The 24,293-nt window shown below is 44.0% G+C and overlaps 1 protein-coding gene across 1 annotated transcript in view; it reads right to left on the bottom strand.

Moving 5' to 3' along the window:
* Positions 1-384: 384 nt before the first annotated feature.
* Positions 385-24,293, bottom strand: part of ENTPD7 (ectonucleoside triphosphate diphosphohydrolase 7) — a 244,708-nt gene continuing 220,799 nt past the window's right edge. Inside the window, exon 13 of the mRNA XM_069239671.1 lies at positions 385-10,928. Within this exon, the coding sequence (XP_069095772.1) occupies positions 10,697-10,928 (232 nt within the window). The 3' untranslated portion in view covers positions 385-10,696. The remainder of the gene's footprint in view (positions 10,929-24,293) is intronic.

Genomic DNA, 24,293 nt, shown 5'->3' with positions numbered 1-24,293 from the left:
ATTGTTTCAATGCCACGTTCCAATATATACTGCTGTGTCCTGGGTTCAGTAATCCAGTCTCAACCGGACACTGCACTGTTCTACATGCAGAACATTGTGTTTGAACTGCTTAGGTTTCACACTGTAAGCAAGATATTTTAACTATGGCAAACTTCAACAAAGATGTAGATTAAGATATTGTTATTTTCACAACTAATCACTACAGTGTGTGACTTATTTTCCAAGATACCTAAATGGAGACACAATGCCATTCAGAACTACTCATGCACATCAATAAAGTGCCTCCCAAATTTGAAATCTGATGACGTGTTACTCACCTTGAACAGCTTAAAGAAAGCATGTCCCCTAACACTCAAAAACACATTTATAAATAATACACAGACATTTCTTTTAAATAGTTTATTTTTCGCCTTACAGTTAAAAAACACCAACACTTGTTCAAGGGACAGTCAAGAGAAAAAGACAGTGCACTCTGAATAGAAAAGTGCAATGATCAGAGAAACAGAAATAGCTTTACCTCCACTCTGGGAAAAATACTGTATCCCATCACAGATAATTTGATTTTTAGTTTCAAGTTTTTAAAAACAAACAGTTTGTTCACAGCTTAAAGAAATGGCAATGCATTCGTAACAAGTAATGAGTATTGTAATCCATTTGGTGCTCTGGTCACTGGTGGGCAGTGAATAAAATTACAGGAATCCCCAAAAGAAAACCAATATTAAATCTCCACCTGTGTCTTATAAATTTTGGCAGCGACGAGCATTGTTTTAGACAGTGGAAAAAGCCAGCCCTTTGTGGTCCCAGAATCCCCTGTTACTGTGGCTACCACATATATACTGCATCCATTCCAACCCTCCTGATTCAGGGAGGAAACTACCGATTTTTAAGGCTGGTCACCCACCTCCCGATTCCTGAATGCAGAAAGCCGATTCGGAGTTTTGCAATACTGCCAAAAATAAAATGTTGATGCCTGTCACACACGCTCTAATCTCTCCCTCCAATAGTTACTTCGGACATCAAAAGTTAGCTCTTTGTCCTTAATTCTTAGAGGGGGAGTTTAGGCCTCAACATTTTATTTTTCAGTGTTATACAAAGAAAATAAAAAGTTGAAAACTTTGCTTTTGTTTGTGCTAGGTTATTAAACTGTCAAAAATGAAATATTGATTGTCTGTCAACATACAAGCCAATACGCCCGTTTCAGGCAGATTGCCTCTCCTCGAACACATGGGGGAAATACATTCTCCCAACTATGTTTTTTTTTTTACAATCTCCCACTTGTCTGCTTTAAAATGTTGTCATGTATGAAACTGGATTGCCTTTTACTGCTCCTTGCAAATAAAAACTTTCCCTGAGCTCCCTGTGGGTCATGGTTTCTTAAATACAGGGCAGGGATGAGCCGGAGGGTGTTTGGGAGGTTATGGTTATGTTTACAACCTGGGACATACCAGGTTACAAGGGGTGTTTCACAGGCATATGGTGTGAACCGGAGTGAAGAATCACCCTGTGAGATTAGGGACGCATGGTTTGATCCTGACGTCACAGGAGTTAATAAAAGTGCCAGTTGGTTTGGCGCCAATAGGTGATTTGATTTGATTCTCATTCGATTCTTCGATTCTGATTCATTCGGATTCTGATTCATTCTGCTCTTCTTCGGTGCTGGGCCTGCGTCTCCCTGGCCTGACCGGGGCCAGGCTGCGTGCTGGAGAGGAAGGCAGGCTGGCAGGCCGAATACCTGAGAAAATTACAAGGACTTTCCCCAGACCCACCTAGGTGCTTGACCGGGGCCAGGCTGCGCACTGCAGTGGTGAAGGGGTGATAGCATCACCAACGATGGAAGCTGATGCCGTGGCTCACCCCAACAACACCGAAGACATGGAATGGTACGCAAAGGTAAAGAGAGGACGCGACTCATGCCAGAACTCACCGGAAAAAGCCCCAAAGCTTGCTCGCGCACCTGCCGGAAGCTCCGCAATCCCAACTGCAAACCGCTTCCAGGTTCTTCAGAATGCCCAGGACAATGACTCCCACCCCCAGGACCATGAGTCTACGGAACCTGAGAACTCTTCAGGTCCCACAAAGCGACTGCGGATCCCTCCCATCATCCTGAAAAACTTAGCCACCCACAAGGTCCTCGTTGAGTTACTGGAGGAACACTGCACCTCCACGTTTACAATCAAGCCCCGGCAAGACCACGCCAAGATCATACTCACCACACCAGACGACTACAGGATTGTGACCGGCATGCTCACGGAACAGAAAATGGAATACCACACCTTCTCATTGACCACTGTAAAAGCCCAGCGTTTCGTAATACTGGGCCTCCCAGCAAATGCATCCCTTGGGCACATCACTGAGGACTTAGCGGAACTTGGACTTCCAGTTAAAAATATAACACAGATTACCTAGCCGGCGGACAAGAACAAGAAATTTCCCTTGTTCATCGTAACTCTGTTGCAAGGCCATGATGGGCAGCCAGCAGACCTCTCAACAGTCACACTGCTCTGCAGCTGTACCATTACCACAGAAGCGCCTAGAGGGAAACGGGGCCCAATAATGTGCTACAACTGCCAGCGTTTGGGGCACACATCTACATTCTGCCATCAGAAGCCAAGGTGTGTACGCTGTGGAGGTGAACACACCTCCAACAAATGCACCAGGAACCGAGCAACCGAACCAGCGATATGTGCAAATTGCACAGGAAATCACCCAGCAAGCTATCGCGGCTGCCCCTACCTGCAGAAGGCAAAGAAGGATGAACAACGCAAGCAACTCCCCCAACCACAAAAGGCTTCTCGACACCCACCAGCTACAGCCCAGGGTCACAGGAAGACTAACAACCACAAACCCGAAACGGCACACAGGATCCCAATTCGTAATCCAACCAACACCCATAGTGAAGCTCGTGTGGATGGAAGGACTTACGCAGAAGTTACAGGACCCAAACAAGACAGCCCACCACCAACAACTGCCCCGGGACCAACCTGTGAAACAGGCACTGCCATCAACTGGCAGGAACTCATCATGAAGATCGCGAAAACAGTCGCAGACATGAATATCCACCCTGTGGTGACAATGGTGGCAAATCTCATCGCCGGACTTTTCCACAGTGAAGAAAACACCTGCAATGGCAACTAAATCTAAAAGAAACTCCCTCTTCTTGATGTGGAATGCCCACAGCATTCAGAAGAAAACTGCAGAACTCCTGCACCTGATGGAAACCATGGATGTGAGTATAGCGCTTATCTCAGAGACCCATCTCCAAGGAAGCCAGAAGCTTAACCTAGCTAACCACAGGGTGTATCGCACAGATCGCGCCACTGGAGCCAAGGGCAGAGGAACAGCTGTGATTGTCAGCACAAAAGTGAAGCACCACGAGATTGCACTACCACCAGTGGGGAGCGTTGAAGCAACTGGGATACAGATCCAGACAACTGCAGGACCCCTACGACTGAATACCGCCTACTCACCCCCAGGCAAGCTATGCCCAAAGGACCTTGATACTCTACTGGACCCCAGCATCCCAACACTAATTGGAGGCGACCTTAATGCCAAGCACCAGTGCTGGAACTCTCGCACTGCAAACAGCAAAGGACACGCTCTACTTGCCCACTCAAAAAAGGAGGACTTCGTAGTGGCCGGCCCGACTCAACCAACACACTATCCAGGCTCTGCGCTGCACAAACCGGATGTTCTGGACATAGTCGTCATGAAGAATCTCTCCCAGTCTATGGCGCTGGAAACCCTAACAGCGCTGACGTCTGACCACAACCCAGTGTTGATTACAGTTGGAGATGTGCTTGAAAACCAGCAGCAAGGCCCCAGGCACAACTACAAGAAGGCAGACTGGAGCCTATACAAGAGAAGCCTTGAGGAGACACTGGGCCCTGGTCCCTTACGCTGCATCGAAGACATTGAGCAGGCGGTTCACCACTTCACAGCTGCAGTGCACACTGCTATTGAACGCAGTGTTCCCAAGCAGAAACCCCAACGCTGCTCCATCTATAACCTCCCAAATGGCATCAAGAAGTCGATTGCTGACAAGAATAGAGCCCGGAGAGAATGGCAAAGGAATCGCACCCCTGACCTGCTGAAGAAGTACAACGAGCTGACAAGACAGCTGAAGATGCAAATAAGCCAGCATAGAGGTGAAAAATGGGAAGCAGCTACGGCTAACTTGAAGGACTCTGACAACTCTCTCTAGAGAATGACCTGACGCTTGACTGGGAAGAAGGAACCAAACCCTCAGATACAAGAAAAGACTCATCTGGCATGCAGCAACAGGGACAAGGCTGAGGTCTTCGCTGACACGCTGGAGGCATCCTTCAGGCCAAATCAGGCAAGTAAACTGGCAGCAGAAGTCGAGCAAGAGGTAGCTAAGCACCACCTGGAGTACCCGCCAGAAAAAGAAGCCACAACCATAGAGGAATGCTCAACTGACGAAGTACTGGCCCTGGCAAAAACACTGAAAAACGGCAAGGCCCCAGGAAAGGACAAAATAGTCAACCAAGCCATCAAGATGCTCCCAGATGCCGCAGTGGTTCGACTTACAGAGATATTCAACGCATGTATGCATCACCAGTATTTCCCTAACTCCTGGAAAGAAGCAAGAGTTGTTGTTTTCCACAAGGCTGGGAAACCACTACGAGATCCTGCAAACTACCGCCCCATAAGTTTGCTATCTGGACTATCAAAACTCTTTGAGAGAGTTATCCTCGCACGTCTCATGGACTTTGCAACAAGCGAAAACCTCCTTGCCAAAGAACAGTTTGGGTTCCGGAAAGAACACTCAACAAATCACCAACTTCTCAGAATAGTGGACATCATTAGCCATGGATTCAACATCAACAAATCTACTGGAGTAGTCTTTCTGGATGTAGCCAAAGCATTCGATCGAGTATGGCACAAGGGACTACTTTACAAGCTTATCAAGCTCAAGTTTCCAAGCTACCTGGTCAAGCTGCTATCTAGCTACTTGTCAAAACGGACCTTTCATGTGGCGGTACGAGAAAAATGTTCAACATCACGCCCTATTCTTGCTGGAGTGCCTCAGGGATCAATTATTGGACCATTCCTCTTTAACATATTCACAAACGATATCCCAACGGACTTAAAGAAGACTGATCTTGCTCTTTACGCCGATGATGTTGCAGTCATCTCCCAATCCTTCAGCGAAAAAGAAGTGGCTAAGAACCTTAAGACATCGCTCAGCAGACTCTCCGAATGGTACAGCGACCGGCAGATCACCCTGAACACAAGCAAAACTACAGCGACATTATTCACCAAAAAGGTGAACAGGAAGCATCCCCAGATCCTACTCAATGGAGAGGAGATTAAATAGGAAAACAGCAGCTCCTATCTGGGGGTGACTCTGGATTTCAAACTCAGCTGGAGGAACCACATGGAGAAGACTTGCCAGAAAGCAACAACAAAACTGGTTGCATTGTACCCACTCCTGAGGACCAAGTCAATGCCTATGCAGAGCAAGGTACGTGCAATCACTGCAATAATTCGACCAACAATGACGTACACTTCACCAGTTTGGAGTGGCTGCCGCCCGCAGTATCGTAAGGACCTGCAGAGACTGCAGAGCAAGGCCTTACGGATCGCAGCAGGTGCTCCTATCTTCGCAAGAACAGCAGACCTCCACAGAGACCTAAGCGTTGAGATGTTGGATGACCATCTCCGCAAACTCAATGAGGCATTCTACAATGGATTGGATCAAAATGAAAATCCACTGATCAGGAAACTTGCTGACATTTCTGCAAACCCATTTGACCGCTACCCGCGACCCATCACAGCGCTAACCTTGTGAAACTGAAAACAGCAACTCGGCATCCAAAACTCATCACTGCCTGAAGGCTGCAGCCTCGGCAGGAATCCAAAACTAATCACTGTCAGAAGGCAACCGCCTTGACAGGCATCCAAAAACCCATCACTGACAGATGGCTACAGCCTCGGCAGGCATCCAAAACTCATCACTGCCAGAAGGCATCTTGAAAGACAAAGACAAGACGATGGGATAAAACTTGCTGAGAATCCTGCAAACCCACTAGACCGCTATCTGCGACTCATCACAGTGCTGACCTTGTGAACAAACTTCAATTGTGACAAAGTGTCACACACCAATAAGAAAATCGAAACAGCGCCTAAAAAAAAAACTAAAAATGAATGTGGAGTAATGAGGCTACTGCCTCGGTATCCAAAAACACATCACTGTCAGAAGGCATCTGACAGACGAAGACAAGTAGACTCGAGAGCGCCAATAGGCAAAAGCAGAGAGCAATGAGGAGTGCGGTGTAATTATTACATGCACAGTTTTATTTCCTGGGCCCAGCGCTTCCCGCTATTATTGAACCCCTATCTTTCACACGTAACAGTTATGATGCAGTCACCGGCTGAGAACACGAGTCAACAGAAAGTAGTTTTCAACCCAGAAATGTTAAAAATAGAAGCAGCAAGGTCTACACTAACATCTGAACAGAAAATAGGGCCATGCTATGAAAGGTTTGTGGAAACCCTCCTCTAGAATGCAGGGTGGGACTGGGTCCTGCCAGGCACTGTTGTGCAGGGAATGGCGTTCAACTGAAATGTAATGACTGCAAGTGTTCACACGTCTGAAACCAAATTTCAAACTCTCTTCCCACCTACAGTTCGTACTTGTGCACTGGATGGCCCATAATGACTGAGAACAGGTTTGTTAATTCAACTTAAAAAGTGTCATTTCTTAACATTCCTGCTGAAGCTACTTCCGTCCCCTCCATGTGTGTATTGTCGCCCCAGTGACGTAACTGGAGCGCCGGACTGGTAAATCAAGGGTTAATGAACAGGAGGTTTGTGCTGTCCTCCCCCGTACTGTACACTCTGTTAAGACTCCGTGGCCACGTGGGTATTGGTTAATAAATACTGGGAGGAGCCAAGCGTAGTTAACAAACGAGCATGCCCGCATGAGCAGACTACCAATCACACCTCGCACTGCCTCCGCATGCTGTTATTTCTAGGCTGCAGGACACGTTAGTCAGCGCTGCATGTTTTGTACTAATGGGGACCCCACCATTACATCCCCACAGGCCCCGACACAACATATGTGATGGTTCCTCCTTCGTAGCAAATGCAACAAATTATTTGCATCAGATTGAAGGGGGTGTTGCCACACGCAAACATTAAGTAAAGCAGTCTCACACAGCAAAAGATTCCACATTTTGGTACAATTCCTACCACTGGCGCAACAGCACTGTAGTAACTTCTTCTGATGCCTGCTGCCTCGCAGGTACGCAGCAGCCATACAAATAAATACATAATTGCAGGAGGCTGCTGTGACATGCTGCAGCTTGCTTAATTATCTGGACAATTTTAAACGTACATAATGTCAAGGGACAAACTGTTCCTTATAAAAAGTTGGAAAACATCTACACACTTAGTAAACATGATCACAGCAACCATAAAACACGGGGCACGTCCAGGTTTTGTGAGTGCAGGGACTAGGATTTACTTCTTTAAACTGGACTTCAGGGCCACGTTTACTCGAGCCCCCTTGGTGGTCACCCACAGGTTCTCATGGTCCACAAATCCATTGGTCAACATAAAAGTTTCAGGAGCTAAAGCATTTCTCATCACCTGCACCATTTGTTTAAACACTATACTTGTTTTTAGACCGTCAGTTCATATACAACCCAGAGTACAGGCAGCAAATTGTAAAGAAATGTAAAAAATTAAATTACACTGAAAAACACGGGCGTTTAAACAACTATACACTGATTTGTTTTTTTAAGTGAAAGACCAATGTGAATTAATTAAATACAAGGAATGAAAGCACAAACCCAGACATATAGTTTATATGAAAAGGGCCTACCTTCCTTTCTAATCTGTGAGAACAGCACCATTTCATGCGTGACAAAGCTACTCATACTATGACCAAGCAGCCACAGCAATTGGCCAAACATGAGCCCTAGACAGGCCTCACCCCTCCGTTCCCTAACTAGCAACGCCCTGACACTTTCTGCTTGAGCTGAAACAGTGTGGATGCTGCTTTAGTCACTGTAAAACAGAAACGAGCAACTTAAGTGTTGTGCAGCGGGTTTGAATGCCTTCTTTGCTGCCAAATTATGCAGAAGTCAGATATTTTCCTGTTTTAAAACTCACTTTGGCATGCTAGAACTATTCTTCATGTACCTCAGCTGGCTGATCTTGGATTGTAGTACCCAGGACATAGACCCGAACTCAATTCAGTTGGGTATTCAACATCTGCAATGTTGTCATCAGACACTGGTGCTGTGGGCTAAACCTTCAGGGCACACCCTCCAAGTTCAGCAGTTGAGAGAAGTGCATGCAAGATCCTGTTCTCAGAAATGATAAAAATATCTAAGCACCAAATTTGCCTATCATCTGTTCTTAAGGAAAGATGCGTGTGGAGAACTTGGGGGGTGAGGAAGATGGGGATTCTGTTTTGAACAGATTAGTTTGCCAGAGAAATACATTGGTTTAAGTGTGTTGTGAATTGACCAGTTTGATGTGGAGCCAATAAATTGGCCAAAAAGCAGGGAAGATGTGATACCTGCGCCGGCGGCCAATGACTAGCCAGGCAATTGCATCTGGGATCAATGCAGACTCAAAGGTGCAAATGTTTGAAGATTATGCAGATAGAGTTGAACTAGCTCTACACAATGGTTTCTTAGACAACTATTAGGAATTTTGATGTACTGGCAAGACAGAAATGTTTGAATCATGTTTAGTAATGTGGCCTCAGTCTTTGTAATTTTACCTCCATCAATCTCAAGGAGGAGTTGTGTATTGTCCATGAACTGCTCAACTAACCAATCTGATGTGATAATGAGGACACTGAGGGGGCATGGAAGAGGAGGAGGAGAAGAAGACTAGACCATCCTTCTGGGGATAGAGGTGGACAGGGCAACAGTTTTAGTGCCAATGACCTAAACTACTGATCAAAGTAGGATACAGAGAAAAGGCGTTCAGCTTTGAGGAATCAACAAATGAAAGAGACATTGGATTTAAGTTAATCAGCAGAGGTCGAGATGTTGCCTTTTGAGTTTCTCTTCAAGAGAGGTGCATTTCTATCAGAATTTGTGAAAGCAGTATTGAAGGTTTGCACATTTAGACGTTTCTGAACCTCTCAACGGAATCTGAAATAACACTTGTGTCATTTCCAGAATTACACTGTTAGCCATGGAGGAATCAGATGTTATGGACAGAGATATTTTGAGTAACCAACTATTGAAGAAACTCGGATACAAACTCCCAGAAAGTAAACATTTAACATTCTAGCCAAAATAGTTTGCCAGCACCAGTTGTTAAACCGTTTAAGGATCATGTGTACAACTTTAAGGGTAGAAAGTCATAAATATGTCCCCTAAAGTGAGGAAGTCTCCGTGGGTCAGATGCAGTACTGCCACTACACCTTTGAGAAAGGCTGGAACCTGGGCAAAGAGTACAAGATTGGTTCAAACATACAAAAAAATCTGATTAGCAGAGGCCCTTCCATTTTCACTCTGATTAAGTGGCCATGTGAGATAATGCACCAGTGGAATAGGATTATGGTGTTGCCCACAGATGCAAACTGGAACGAGAGCAAGAGTTTGTTATAATAGCATCCTCTTTCGAGGAAGTCAGACAAAATGACTTAAGAAGTACCCTCTTTTCTGGCCCCAGAAGACAGTAATTTTGCAGTTGCTGATCCAGACTGCTTACAAATGAAGACAGATGTATTCAGTTCATACTGGAGGAACAAAGTGGTTAATTTCCTCACTTGCTGAATTTCATTTGTTACATAATGCTTCCTGATCTGCAAGCAAAATGTTAGGAAGCTAAATAGGTTCACATGTCCAAGACAATATGTTGTGTAAGACACTATCTCTAACACCTCCAAGTCTAGAATTCTTCAGCGTACTTCTAGTTGGATCTATTTGGTTACAAAACGAAAACAGTAAGAAACTCACTCTCGAAACTCTGAGTGCAGTGATAAATAAATAGAAAGATTAGACAATCATGTATTAAAACAATTGTATCAACTGCAGTTTCACAAAGGCATTTGTAAAAATACGGTGTTCTGAGAGACTCACGGGGGTGGGGAGGGCACGTAAGGCAGGATGGACGCATACTCATCTGGCCACACAAAGTGACCTTATTGTCTTACACCATCCACAATGCAATGCTATTAAGCCACTTACCGCAACAGTGATGTGTTCCTAAAATAAAAGCTTATTCTGCTGCTGCCTTCGCAGATACCCACATTTTTCTAGGTAGTCACAGATTACCAGCAAGTACAGCACAATACATGCAGTTTTCCAATTAGGATTCCTTCATAAGGGATTGGACATCATCTCTCCAGTCAAGGTGCCATAAATCTGCTGGACTCTTGACTTATGGGACTGGCAGTGAAGGCCGGATTCTTTAAATATTATATGGAGGTGGCAGGAAGCTTGCGGAATGCCTGCTTAAAACTAGATCTGAAGCTCTGGTGATTTTGTGTCAAACAGCACAGACAGCCCGCCCGTACATTTCAGTTTCCACCTTTCTTTTGGTCCTCGGAAATAAAACTATTCCTTCCCACTGAAAAATATTGTGCAGCATTTTCTACAGCATAATACTCTAGAGGGGGAAAAGAAAACATGGTGATGAGTTTCGGGGAACAATTTCCGCATTACTGGAATGTTAAACTGCCAGGAAAATCTGAGGAGGTCTTCTAGTTCAAAAGCCTTTGTTCTGGGTCCAGAGGTGTGGCCTCCTCCATCCAAAGCAGATCCATTGCAGAAGATCGAGCTTGTCTTCGGTGGATGCGACGCAGTCGCAGCGTGTACAGTACTATCGATAGAAGTACTACCAAGATGCAGGCAAAAAAGAGATAGTGGTTGTAAACGAAGGCAAAGCGCAGCGAGCTCACATGGACAGAACGCAGGCTGTCTTGGTGAATATCCCTAGAAAAAAGGTAAGTGACGGATTACATAAACAATACAAATCCACAGCAGAATATTTAACAAAACAGACTAACGATAAAATATAAAAATGAAACTTTCCATTTTACTTGAGCAAATGAGAGACCCGTTACATTGCAAATGCTTGTTTCTTAAGCATCCCATATATCCGCCCTGTGCTCCGTGTTGCAAGCTCTCTAGGGTGCTACTCCCTTGCCAAACTCCTTCCCTCCCTCACGCTAAATGTTGGTGTTGCTTTCTTGTTCTTTTCCTTCTGCCCCACCCCCATGCTGATATCCCTTTTGTGCTGCTTTTCCCACATCTCTTCAGCCTCCTTGGCTCCCCGTCGCCACCTATTTCTTTTATTTGAATATTTTTTTTTATTTTGTGGGGGGGTATGGGGGGGATGAGGACCAGGCCGCAAATAGCTGCCCCACCTCAAAAAAATTAAATAAAAACAAAAACAAAAAAAACCACACATTTCCCATTTCTTGTGTCTCATTTTCATTCATCTCGAAATCTAAAATAAGTAAATACATAAAAAAAGGCATCTACGTCACTTTGTAAACACACATTGCAAGATGCTATGGTGCAATGATGTCGCCATGTCATTTTGCATGTGCATGCAGCTACAAAGTGACATATCACTGCATCTTTTTTTCTTCTTATTTTTCCTTTTTAGCCATGCTGAAGAACATCTCAGAGGGCAGAGGCAAATCCAAACGGTCATAAAGGCGTGAATTATTGAATTTGCCAAAGCTTATTTTCAATATGCTTTCTTTTACTCATACTTTCGGAATTTTCAGCCCTTCTTAGCTCAGGCTTTGCAGATCAAAGGCCCAGATTCGACAAATAATGCCTGCAAAGCCACAGGATTCCATTTGAAGCACAAGAATACCATTTTACAGTAAATGATTCATAATAAAATATTGGCATTCACTTTACTGATAACCAGGAAAGGACTTATGCAAGGAGTGCAATGCAACATAAAAAACTGCTTTAGAACTGTAGGTTAAAGTGGTAGCCACGAAGCAGGCAGTAGTCCTGGCAAAGTTTTGGAAACATCAGGTCAATCTTTATTAGGCTTCTTTTCAATTAAGCACTCTTATTTGAGGTGAAGCTGTTCATTTGTTCGGCAGAATAGATCAAGCAATTAGTGGAGACAAGTCCGCACAAGAATCGGGCCTCACAACCCAACAACTAACTTCAATTTACAAGTCGTAACTGTCCTGTAATTTGGCCACAAAGTCTTTCAGTCCTGAGGAATATGGGGGAGCTACTGAGCAAAAAGCCTAAATGGTGGTCTGCTCACTGGCGGTCTAAAGGCCCCTTGGTAAAGTATTTGATAAGGGGAAGGTGTCAATGCATGGAGACATACTTAAATTTTTGATCGATTAGGTACTGCATACAGAGGAAATATTAAACAATACCCAGTCTAGCTACCAACAAGAGGAAGGGAATCCTTATAAAGTGTCCCAAACTATCACATGCATACAGGCAACAGCAGCCTTCTCCCAATCACTCTCCCTATGAGTATAATATTTGGAATTTGCATTAGCCTCTTTGCTTGCATTACCACGCATCAACAAAAGTGCCAAGTCTGCAAATTAGTTTCTCGACACACTAAAAAAAAAAAACACCTCAAAATCATCTCACCTGCAAAAGCCAATGTTCTCTTGCATGGCGATCTCTGGCTGGAAATCTCTACCACATGCCTTTAGAACATCACCCATCCAAAGCACATTCAGGCAAAGATCTAAACTTCCACCTCTCCCGTCCTAACCGGTGTTTGTCAGATTTCTTTGATCCCTTTTCTGCAAACGTGTGCACTTACATATATACTTCTGATCGAGTTTTGGTTATACGTTGCCCAGTGCGACTCCTGTTTGAGGTTAACTAATTGTAACTAAGTTCTATGTAAAGCACTTTAAAATCCCTGGGGTACAGATGTGCCACATGAAACTGTTAAATAAAGAGAAACACACTCACTGATTTGGTTTCTAACAACATGCTGCATCAAACTCAGAACAGTTAATATAAAATAACCAACCCAAAGTGCAAACAGATATTCAAAGTTTTGAATATCTCGTGTTCTATGATGATGAAAATAAAAGGACAAAAAACAACCTGCTATGCAAATTCAATACATACTTTTTAGAGTAAATTGACTTAATAGTTTCACAGGGAACCATTTCTCACAAGATACTAACAGAAACTGAAGGAAAGTAGATCAAATTAAGCACTATGGACTAGAAATAATCACAAAGTATCTCAAAGCCAGTATTCGAAACAGACCTATAAGGATCAATTCAATAGGCTATCGTCGCATTGAATTTCCAGCTCGAGGGGTACTTTCTCTAGATCAGCTAACAATATCAAATGCCACAACCAAGTTTCCAATGATTGTCTTTTTTTTGTAGATTTCCAGTGCCAAATATTTCTATTTTCATACGAGTAATGGTTATCAATACTAGTAACATTTTATATGAAAATGTGATCAAACAGCCGAAAATTACAAAGCTTTAACCTATTGTAATCTGTGCTTGCAAAGCTATTTATATTCTGTTATCTCTTCAACTAAAAGCATCAAACCTTTGGGTAGGACCAAAACATATTCCACAAAGTCTCCAGTGAACATTCATTTTTTTGAGTGTGTATGTGTGTGCACGTATATATATATATTTTAAATTACACTTACTTACCCAGTGTACATCTGTTCATGGCATGTAGTGCTGCAGATTCACATGCTTAGCTTACGTTCGCCATCTAGTGTTGGGCTCAGAGTGTTACAAGTTGTTTTTGTTCAAAGAAGCTTTTTCGAGTCACAAGATCGAGTGACTCCTCCTCTCTGTGATAGTGCGCATGGGCATCAAGTCCTTTGTTAGATTGCTTTCCCACAGGAGGGTGAAGTAAGGAGTGAAGAATTGTGTATGTACATGTATATAGTAAGTAAAGAAGATGTCCATGCAATGTATATGTGGAAAATGTCACTTACCCAGTGTACATCTGTTCGTTGCATGAGTCGCTGCAGATTCACATGCTTTGCACATCCCGCCATCTAGTGTTGGGCTCGAAGTTGTTTTTCTTCGAAGAAGTCTTTTCGAGTCACGAGATCGAGGGACTCCTCCCCTTTCGGCTCCATTGCGCATGGGCGTCGACTCCATCTTAGATTGTTTTCCTCGCAGAGGGTGAGGTAGGAGTTGTGTATTATAGTAATAGTGCCCATGCAATGGAGTGAATATGTATGTACATAATGTAGTTTAAAGTGATATATTTACAAATTTGCAAATGTTCAAGATCAACTTCGGAACGGCTACAGGCTCCCGGGGAGGCGGGTGGGCGCCTGTGAATCTGCAGCGACTAATGCCACGAACAGATGTACACTGGGTAAGTGACATTTTCAGTTCGATGGCATGTGTAGCTGCAGATACACATGCTTTGCATAGACTAGTAAGCAGTTATCTCCCCAAAAGCGGTGGTTCAGCCTGTAGGAGTTGAAGTTGTTTGAAACAAAGTTCGTTATACTGCTTGGCCTACTGTGGCTTGTTGTGCTGTTAACACATCCACGCAGTAGTGTTTGGTAAACGTATGAGGCGTAGAGCATGTGGCAGCCTTACATATTTCAGTCATTGGAATATTTCCTAGAAAGGCCATGGTAGCACCTTTCTTTCTAGTCGAGTGTGCCTTTGGTGTAATAGGCAGTTCTCTTTTTGCTTTGAGATAGCAAGTTTGAATGCATTTAACTATCCATCTAGCAATGCCTTGTTTGGAAATCGGATTTCCCGCATGAGGTTTTTGGAAAGCAACAAATAATTGTTTTGTTTTCCGAATTTGTTTTGTTCTGTCAATGTAGTACATTAACGCTCTTTTGATGTCTAATGTATGTAGTGCTCTTTCAGCTACAGAATCTGGCTGTGGGAAGAACACTGGTAATTCTACTGTTTGATTCAAGTGGAACGGTGATATGACTTTTGGTAAAAATTTAGGATTTGTCCGTAGAACTACTTTATGCTTGTGTATTTGAATAAATGGTTCTTGGATGGTAAATGCTTGAATCTCACTTACTCTTCTTAGAGATGTGATGGCAATTAGAAATGCAACTTTCCATGTTAAGTATTGCATTTCACAAGAGTGCATGGGCTCAAAAGGTGGACCCATGAGTCGTGTTAAGACAATGTTGAGGTTCCATGAAGGAACTGGTGGTGTTCTTGGTGGTATAATTCTCTTTAGGCCTTCCATAAACGCTTTTATGACTGGTATCCTAAATAGTGAAGTTGAGTGCGTAATTTGCAGGTAAGCTGAAATTGCGGTAAGATGTATCTTAATGGAAGAAAAAGCTAGCTTTGACTTTTGCAAATGTAGTAAGTATCTTACGATGTCTTTGGCAGATGCGTGTAAGGGTTGAATTTGATTATTATGGCAGTAATAAACAAATCTTTTCCACTTATTTGCATAGCAATGTCTAGTGGTAGGTTTCCTAGCTTGTTTTATGAATTCCATACATTTCTGTGTAAGGTCTAAGTGTCCGAACTCTAGGACTTCAGGAGCCAAATTGCTAGATTCAGCGATGCTGAATTTGGGTGTCTGATCTGTTGTTTGTGTTGCGTTAACAGATCTGGTCTGTTTGGTAGTTTGACATGAGGCACTACTGAGAGGTCTAGTAGTGTTGTGTACCAAGGTTGTCTTGCCCAAGTTGGTGCTATTAGTATGAGTCTGAGTTTGTTTTGACTCAACTTGTTTACCAGATATGGAAGGAGTGGGAGAGGGGGAATAGCGTATGCAAATATCCCTGACCAACTCATCCATAACGCATTGCCCTGAGACTGATCTTGTGGGTGCCTGGATGCGAAGTTTCGGCATTTAGTGTTTTCCTTTGTTGCAAATAGATCTATTTGTGGTGTTCCCCAACTTTGGAAGTAAGTGTTCAGTATTTGGGGGTGAATCTCCCATTCATGGATCTGTTGGTGATCCCGAGAGAGATTGTCTGCTAACTGATTCTGAATCCCTTGAATAAATTGTGCTATTAGGCTAATATGGTTGTGAATCGCCCAATGCCATATTCTCTGTGCCAGGAGACACAACTGTGTTGAGTGTGTCCCTCCCTGTTTGTTTAGGTAATACATCGTTGTCATGTTGTCTGTTTTGACAAGAATGTGTTTGTGGCTTATTATGGGTTGAAATGCCTTTAACGCTAGAAATACTGCCAGTAGTTCTAAGTGATTTATGTGAAACTGTTTTTGCTGAGTGTCCCATTGTCCCTGGATGCTGTGTTGATTGAGGTGTGCTCCCCACCCTATCATGGAGGCATCTGTCGTTATTACATATTGTGGCACTGGGTCTTGGAAAGGCCGCCCTTGGTTTAAATTTATATTGTTCCACCATTGAAGCGAGGTGTATGTTTGGCGGTCTATCAACACTAGATCTAGAAGTTGACCCTGTGCCTGTGACCATTGTGATGCTAGGCTCTGTTGTAAGGGCCGCATGTGCAACCTTGCGTTTGGGCCAATGACTATGCATGAGGACATCATGCCTAGGAGTTTCATCACCATTTTGACTTGTATTCTTTGTTTTGGATACATGGCCTGTATTACATTGTGAAATGCCTGTACCCTTTGTGGGCTTGGAGTGGCAATCCCTTTTGCTGTGTTGATTGTCACCCCTAAGTATTGCTGTGTTTGACACGGCTGAAGGTGTGACTTTGTGTAGTTGATTACGAAACCTAGTTTGTGGAGGGTTTCTATGACATACTTTGTGTGTTGTGAACACCGTTCTAGCGTGTTGGTTTTGATTAACCAATCGTCTAGGTACAGGAACACATGCATTTGCTGCCTTCTGATATGTGCAGCTACCACTGCCAGGCATTTTGTAAAAACTCTTGGCGCAGTGGTTATTCCGAATGGCAACACCTTGAATTGGTAATGTACCCCTTGGAATACAAACCTTAAGTACTTTCTGTGTGAAGGATGTATCGGTATATGGAAGTATGCATCCTTTAGGTCTAGTGTTGTCATGTAGTCTTGTTGTTTGAGCAGTGGGATTACGTCCTGTAATGTCACCATGTGAAAGTGATCTGATTTGATGTAGGTATTTAATGTTCTGAGATCTAATATAGGTCTTAGAGCCTTGTCCTTTTTGAGTATGAGAAAGTACAGAGAGTAAACTCCTGTTCCTTTCTGTTGAATAGGTACTAATTCTATTGCTCCTTTTTGTAGCAACGCTTGGACCTCTAGTCCTAGAAGATCCATGTGTTCTTTTGACATATTGTGTGTTTTCGGTGGGACGTTTGGAGGGAATTTGAGAAATTCTATGCAATAACCATGCTGGATAATTTCTCGGACCCAAGTGTCTGTTGTTATTTCCTCCCAATGTTTGTAAAACTTGGTTAGTCTCCCCCCCACAGGTGTTATGTGTTGGGGATTTGTGACGTGGAAGTCACTGCTTGTTTTGAGGAGTTTTGGGACTTTGGAACTTCCCTCTATTCTTTTGGAATTGTCCCCCTCTATATTGCCCCCGAAAACTTCCCCGCTGATATTGGCTTTGATAAGTGGGCCTCGCTTGTGAGGTTGTGGCTTCTGTGGGTTGACCTCGAACCCCCTCCCTAAATTGTGTCTTGTGAAATGTGCCTCTGCTCTGTGGGGAGTAGAGTGCGCCCATGGCTTTTGCCGTATCAGTGTCTTTTTTAAGTTTCTCAATAGCAGTGTCCACCTCCGGCCCAAACAACTGCTGTTCATTAAAAGGCATATTCAGCACGGCTTGTTGTATTTCCGACTTGAATCCTGACGTACGCAACCATGCGTGTCTCCTTATTGTTACTGCAGTATTTACTGTCCTTGCAGCTGTATCTGCTGCATCCATTGCTGACCGTATCTGATTATCTGAGATACTTTGTCCTTCCTCCACCACTTGTTGTGCCCTTTTCTGGAACTCTTTGGGTAAGTGTTCTATGAAATGCTGCATTTCGTCCCAATGAGTTCTATCATATCTTGCCAGAAGTGCTTGTGAGTTGGCAATGCGCCATTGGTTTGCTGCTTGTGCTGCAACCCTTTTCCCTGCAGCGTCGAATTTGCGACTCTCCTTGTCTGGAGGTGGAGTGTCTCCCGAGGTGTGAGAGTTTGCTCTCTTGCGAGCTGCCCCAACAACCACAGAGTCTGGTGTTAATTGCTGCGTAATATAAACAGGGTCTGTTGGCGGTGGCTTGTACTTTTTCTCCACCCTTGGAGTTATTGCCCTGCCTTTCACAGGATCCTGAAATACTTGTTTGGAGTGTTTTAGCATTCCAGGGAGCATAGGTAAGCTTTGGTATTGGCTATGAGTGGAGGATAGTGTATTAAACAAAAAGTCATCCTCAATCGGTTCTGCATGCAAGGTGACGTTATGAAAAGCAGCTGCCCTTGAGACCACCTGCGTGTAGGATGTACTGTCTTCAGGTGGCGACGGTCTCGCAGGGTAACAGTCTGGGCTGTTATCTGATACAGGAGCATCATAAAGGTCCCATACGTCGGGATCATCTTGACTCATTGCAGTATGAGTCTGGGATTGCATCAATGGTGGAGTGGCTACCGGTGATGTGTGCATTGATGGTGGTGGAGATGGTGGCGGAGGTGTTTGTCTTGCCACCTTTGCCTGTGGCTGCTTGTCCTTTTCTTGAAAGGCAAGTCTTCTTTTCATTTTAATTGGGGGAAGAGTGCTTATCTTCCCTGTGTCCTTTTGAATGTGGAGCCTCCTTTGAGTGTAGTCTGGCTCGAATGATTCAAGTTCTTGTCCGAACTTATGTCCTTGCTTTTGGGAGGACAACCCCTGTTCCTCTGTGTAGGAACCTGTTTTCGGTTCCGAGGCTGGGTGTTTCGGAATCGAAACCTTTTCGGTGACCTTTTTGGGCTCTGACGAAACCTTCTTTATTTTCGGCGTCGTGGTGTCTCGGTGCTGACCCATTTCGGTGCCACTGTCTCGGTGCTGAACTTGCTTGAAGACCACAAAAGCCCAGGGGACGCCACCGCCAACAGGCCATGGCTTAATCCGAAAAATAGGTGACCGATCATCAGCACCGAAAAAGGGCACGCTTGTGTCGAAGTCATCGGATTAAGTGACTTGTGATGGGGGCCTACAGATAGATCCAATAGTTTTGTGTACCAGTGCTGTCATGCCCATGTGGGAGCTATGAGTGCCATAGTGAGGGGAGTGTGACAGATCTTGTTGACCAGAAACAGAATTAGTGGGAGGGGGAAAAGCGTAAGCAAATATCCCTCACCAATTGATCCATAGAACATTGCCCTTGGATCGAGGGCATTTTAGCTTTTTGTGAAGAGGTCCATGTTTGGTGTCCCCCCCCATGTGAAAGTACTTTTGAATTACTTGTGGGTAAATCTCCCAGTTGTGTATTTGTTGCTGCGTCTTGCTTAAGAGGGCTGCTAGTTGGTTGTGTATCCCTGGGATATACTCTGCTAATAGGTGAATGCGATTGTGAATCGCCCACTTCCAAATTGTCTGTGCTCGAAAGGACAATTGAGATGAGTGTGTCCTGCAGATAATACATTGTTGTCATGTTGTCCGTCCGTCCTTATTAACACTGTCTTGTGTGTGATCTGTGGCTGGAATGCTTTGAGTTATAAGAACACTGCCAGCAATTCCAAGTGGTTTATGTGGTAAGTCTGCTAGACTAAGTCCCATTCTCCCTGAATCATAAAATTGTTGAGATGGGCTCCCCAACCTGTCATGATGCATCTGTGGTGATTATGGTCTGTAGCACAGGTTCCTGAAATGGCCACCCTTTTGATAAGTTGATGTGATTCCACCATTGCAGAGAGTTGCAAGTCTGGCGGTCCAACAACACTAGATGGTGAAGTTGACCCTGTGCCTGAGACCATTGTTGTAAAATACACTGTTGCAGGGATCTCATGTTTAGATGTGCATTGGGCACTATTGATATGCAGTATGCCATAATTCCCAATAGTTTCATAATAAACCTTACTGTGTAAGTTTGATTGTATTGTAGGTGAGATATGAGAATGTGGAACACTTGAATTCTTTGTGGGTTTGGATAGGCTAATGCTGACTGAGTGTCCAGAATTGCTCCCAGATACGGTTGTATTTGCGCTGGCTGAAGGTGAGACTTCTGGTAATTGATTGTGAATCCTAGACTGTTTAGAGTATCAATTGTGTGTGTTGTTGTCAGGTTTGAATGGTGCTGGCTTTTATAAGCCAGTCATCCAGATAGGGAAAGACATGTATATACTGTCTTCTAAGGAATGCTGCAACCACTGCTAGGCATTTGGTAAATACCCTTGGTGCTGTTGTTACTCCAAAGGGTAGCACTCTGAATTGGTAGTGCTTGCCTGCTATCACAAACCTCAAGTATTTGCAGTGTGCTGGATTTATGGGAATATGGAAGTAAGCATCTTTTAGATCTAATTCTGTCATGTAGTCTTGTTTTTGTAACAAAGGGATGACATCCTGAAGAGTGACCATGTAGAAATGCTTTGAGAGAATGTACTGATTGAGAGGTATGAGATCGAGGATTGGTCCGAGTGCCATCCTTTTTTGATATGAGAAGTATAGAGAATATACTCCTGTTACTTGTTGAGTGATAGGTACTACCGCCATTACACCTTTGAGCAGAAGTGATTCTACCTCTTGTTTTAGCAGAACAATGTGTTCTGAAAAAAGCCTGTGTGAGCGAGGGGGAATATTTTGTGGAGTAGAGATGAGTTCTACGCAATAATCATTGTGGATAATTGACAGTACCCATTGATCTGATGTACGTTTGTGCCATTGATGGTAGAAATGTTGCAGTCTTCCTCCCACTTGAGATGTGTGATATATGGGGATGAAGGGAAAGTCATTGCAGTGCATTTGCCCCGATTTCTGAAGTTGTGTCCTCTGTAGGATCCTCTCAAAGATCCCCTAGAATAATACGGTTGTCCCTGTTTTTGTTGGGGCGTAGAGGCCTCTGATGTTTGGGGTTTAAAACCCCTCTGAATTGGGGCTTGTGAAAAGTACCCTGAAAAGGTGTTGTGTAAAGGGCACCCATGGCCTTTGCCGTATCCAAAACCTTTAACTTTTCGATGGTGGTATTCACCTCTGGTCCAAATAGCTGCTGGTTGATAAACAGCATATTACGGACTGCTTGCTGTATCTCAGGTTTGAATCCTGAGGACCGCAACAAAGCATGTCTTCTGATCATATCGCTAGTTTTTATACCCCGAGCTGCGGTGTCTCCTGCATCTAGTGAGGATCTAATTTGATTGTTGCCAATAACTTGTCCTACTCCCACTACCTGCTGTGCCCTTTTTTGGTGTTCGGTAGGGAGATATTGGAGGAACTCCTCCATCTCGCCATTGTCATACCTGGCTAAAGGAGCTTGGGAGTTGACAACTCTCCACTGATTTGCAGTTTGAGATGCCACTCTTGTGCCTGCTGCATCAAATTTGCGGCTTTCTTTATCAGGGGGAGGAGCATCCCCTGTGGACTGTTTGCCCTCTTTCTAGTTGCACTGACAACAATGGAATCAGTTGGTAATTGTGTTATGAAGAGTGTAACAGATGGTGCGGCTTTATATTTTTTATCCACCTGCGGTGTGAGTACTCAAGCCTTTCCTGGTCCTTTAAAAATATCATTGGCATGTTTTAGCATGCCTGGTAGCATTGGCAAACATTGGTACTGCTTATGTGTAAAGGTTAGGGTGTTGAATAGAAAGTCATCCTCTATGGGTTCAGAGTGCAGCTGCACATTGTGGTATGTGGCTGCTCTAGCAATTACCTGATTATAAACTGTGGTTTCTTCTGGTGGAGATGGCCTAGTGGGATATTGATCAGGGTCATTAGATGGGATAGAGTCGGAATCATATATATCCCATGGGTCTACACTGTAAGTATTGTCGCCCATATAATCCCCATGTGAAGAGACAGGAGATTGCATAGAATATTGTGTAGGTGAAAGTGGTGGTGGTGGAGTCTGAGGTGGTGGAGAAGTGGGAAGTAAAGGAGAGTGCGGTAGAGAAGACTGTTGTACTGTCTTTGGTTTCTCCTTGTGCTTAAATATTTTTGCAGGTGAAGGCCCAGGTTCCAATTTTTTTTGGATAGACAGCTACCTCTTTGTTATTGAAGGAGGAGAGGCAATCTTCCTAGTTTCTTTTTTAATCTGAATTTTCCGTTGTTTATAGTCCATCCCTTCAAGAATGGGCCTAATGTCTGCTGATTCCTCTGTAAATGGAACATATTTGGTTCCTATAGTTTTGTGCTCCGCAAGCGTGGTGATTTACTGCTTTAATCGGGCCAAAAATTTGAACTCTGAAGCAGATTGGAGTTTTTTCGGCTCTGAAGAGGAGCTTGGCTGCAATGGCTCTGAGGTGGTATGCAAACGTTTCGGTTCTGAAGTGGAAGCCTCCACCTTGCGACTCGATCCCGAAACAGGCGTGGCAGTCTGTTCGGTCGAACACATTTTTCTCTTCTTCAACGCCGAACCCAAGGGCCAGTCGTCGAGAAGTAACTTTCCGGCCCGACCATGGCTGGTAAGCAGAAATGGACCCAAGACCATTTGTGCTGCATGTTTGTGATGTTTTTGGTGATGGGAAAGGGATGGCGTACTCATGTACTACGCTGCAGTAATATCTTGGCTGTCCCCATCTGAGTCACGGTCAGAATCGGAGTCTGCAATGGAAACCGCAGTCTGCGCCTGTTCCTCACTGAAAATGTTAGGCGTTTGTTCGGTAGACTTCAATGCCATCTCCAGCTGATGCGCTCTCTGATCCCGCAGAGCCTTCTTGGAGCAGAAGGATCGGCACGCCTCGAAAGTGTCTTGTGGTCCGGAGAGAGGCAGAGGTTACACACCGAGTGCTGGTCAGTGTAGGGGAACTTAGTGTGGCACCGAGGGCAGAATCGAAACCAAGCCCGATCCATGAGCCTGTGACGCAGTAGGCCCGATTCCGATGCTACAATCGGTTGAGCGTAGTATGGAAAACACGTTCGAAAACAATACTGACGTTTAAAGGAAAGATAGAGCAGTTCAGATAGTACCGAACCGAGAGCCACTGGAGCCGAGAGGGAACATGTCCAAACCCAACAGCGGAAAGAAAACAATCCAACAAAGTACTTGATGCCTATGTGCACTATCACTGAGAGGATGACTCGAAAAAGCTTCTTCAAAGAAAAACAACTTGTAACACTCTGAGCCCTACAGTAGATGGTTAACTTATGCAAAGCATGTGTATCTGCAGCTACACATGCCATCGAAAATATATATAACAAATCCCTTTCAGGGTTAGAGTGCTCTAGTAAGGAGCACCCTGCAACACCAGCGACACTCTAGATTTGCTCACTATCTAGCTCGGCGTAGATAGCACTGTGCTGATCCAATGCTTAAAGACTTTGCTAGATAAACAGAGATTTTAGGTGAGCAAATCTAGAGTGTCATGGGGGGTTCAAAGGTGCTCCTTACTAGAGCTGCTCTCCACCTAAACTTGGGAACTACCCAGAGTTCTCTATTCTTTCTTGCATAATTTATGCATCACTCTAACCCTGAAAGGGATTTGTTATGACTTAAACTGGGTGCTCCCTTGTGTCTGGACAAAGCTAAACCTCTTTGATGAGCTCTAATGAGAGCGAAACACGTGTCAGGGGTTGCTTTTACTCAGGTTGGCTTTGACGGTACTTTACTAGTCCAAAGCTGTAATACTGTGCCTGGAGTGGTAAATGGCTTTTGTCATTTTACAGCTCGGCAAGGTTGACACTGTGTCAAACCTATGCTGAAATACTTTGCTGTACAAATGGCAAAAGACTGTCACTATCTAGCTCAGCGTGGATAGCACTGTGCTGATCCAATGCTTAAAGACTTTGCTAGATAAACAGACATTTGAGGTGAGCAAATCTAGAGTGTCGCAGGGTGCTCCTTACTAGAGCTGCTCTCCACCTCAACTTGGGAACTACCCGAGTTATCTATTCTTTTTTGTGTGTGTATATATATATATATATATATATATATATACATATATATACATAAATAAAAACAGAGAACTCTGGGAAGTTCCCAAGTTGAGGTGTAGAGCAGCTCCTATATAGAGCACCATACAACGACAGCAACACTCTAGATTTGCTAACCTCAAATGTCTGTGTTTCTATCAAAGTTTTTAAACATAGTATAACACAGATTAACACGAGATCAACACCAGTATAGTGACATAGGATGATAAGGTGTGCATGTTAAACATGTGGCACGGTCCAACAGGATAAAGGGACATTACAGGGAAAGGAGAAACAGACAAGTGGGTGGCTATGCAGTAAACTGAACAACTCAAAGATCTGGAGAGTTTCGGATTAGTAACAAAAACACATTCTACTAATCAAATAAACAAGGAGCTCCAAGAATGTTCTATAG

This window comes from Pleurodeles waltl, chromosome 6, assembly GCF_031143425.1.
Source record: "Pleurodeles waltl isolate 20211129_DDA chromosome 6, aPleWal1.hap1.20221129, whole genome shotgun sequence".
NCBI lineage: Eukaryota > Metazoa > Chordata > Amphibia > Caudata > Salamandridae > Pleurodeles > Pleurodeles waltl.
Note: the sequence above shows the minus strand (reverse complement) of the source record. Positions and strands in the feature narration are given on the sequence as shown.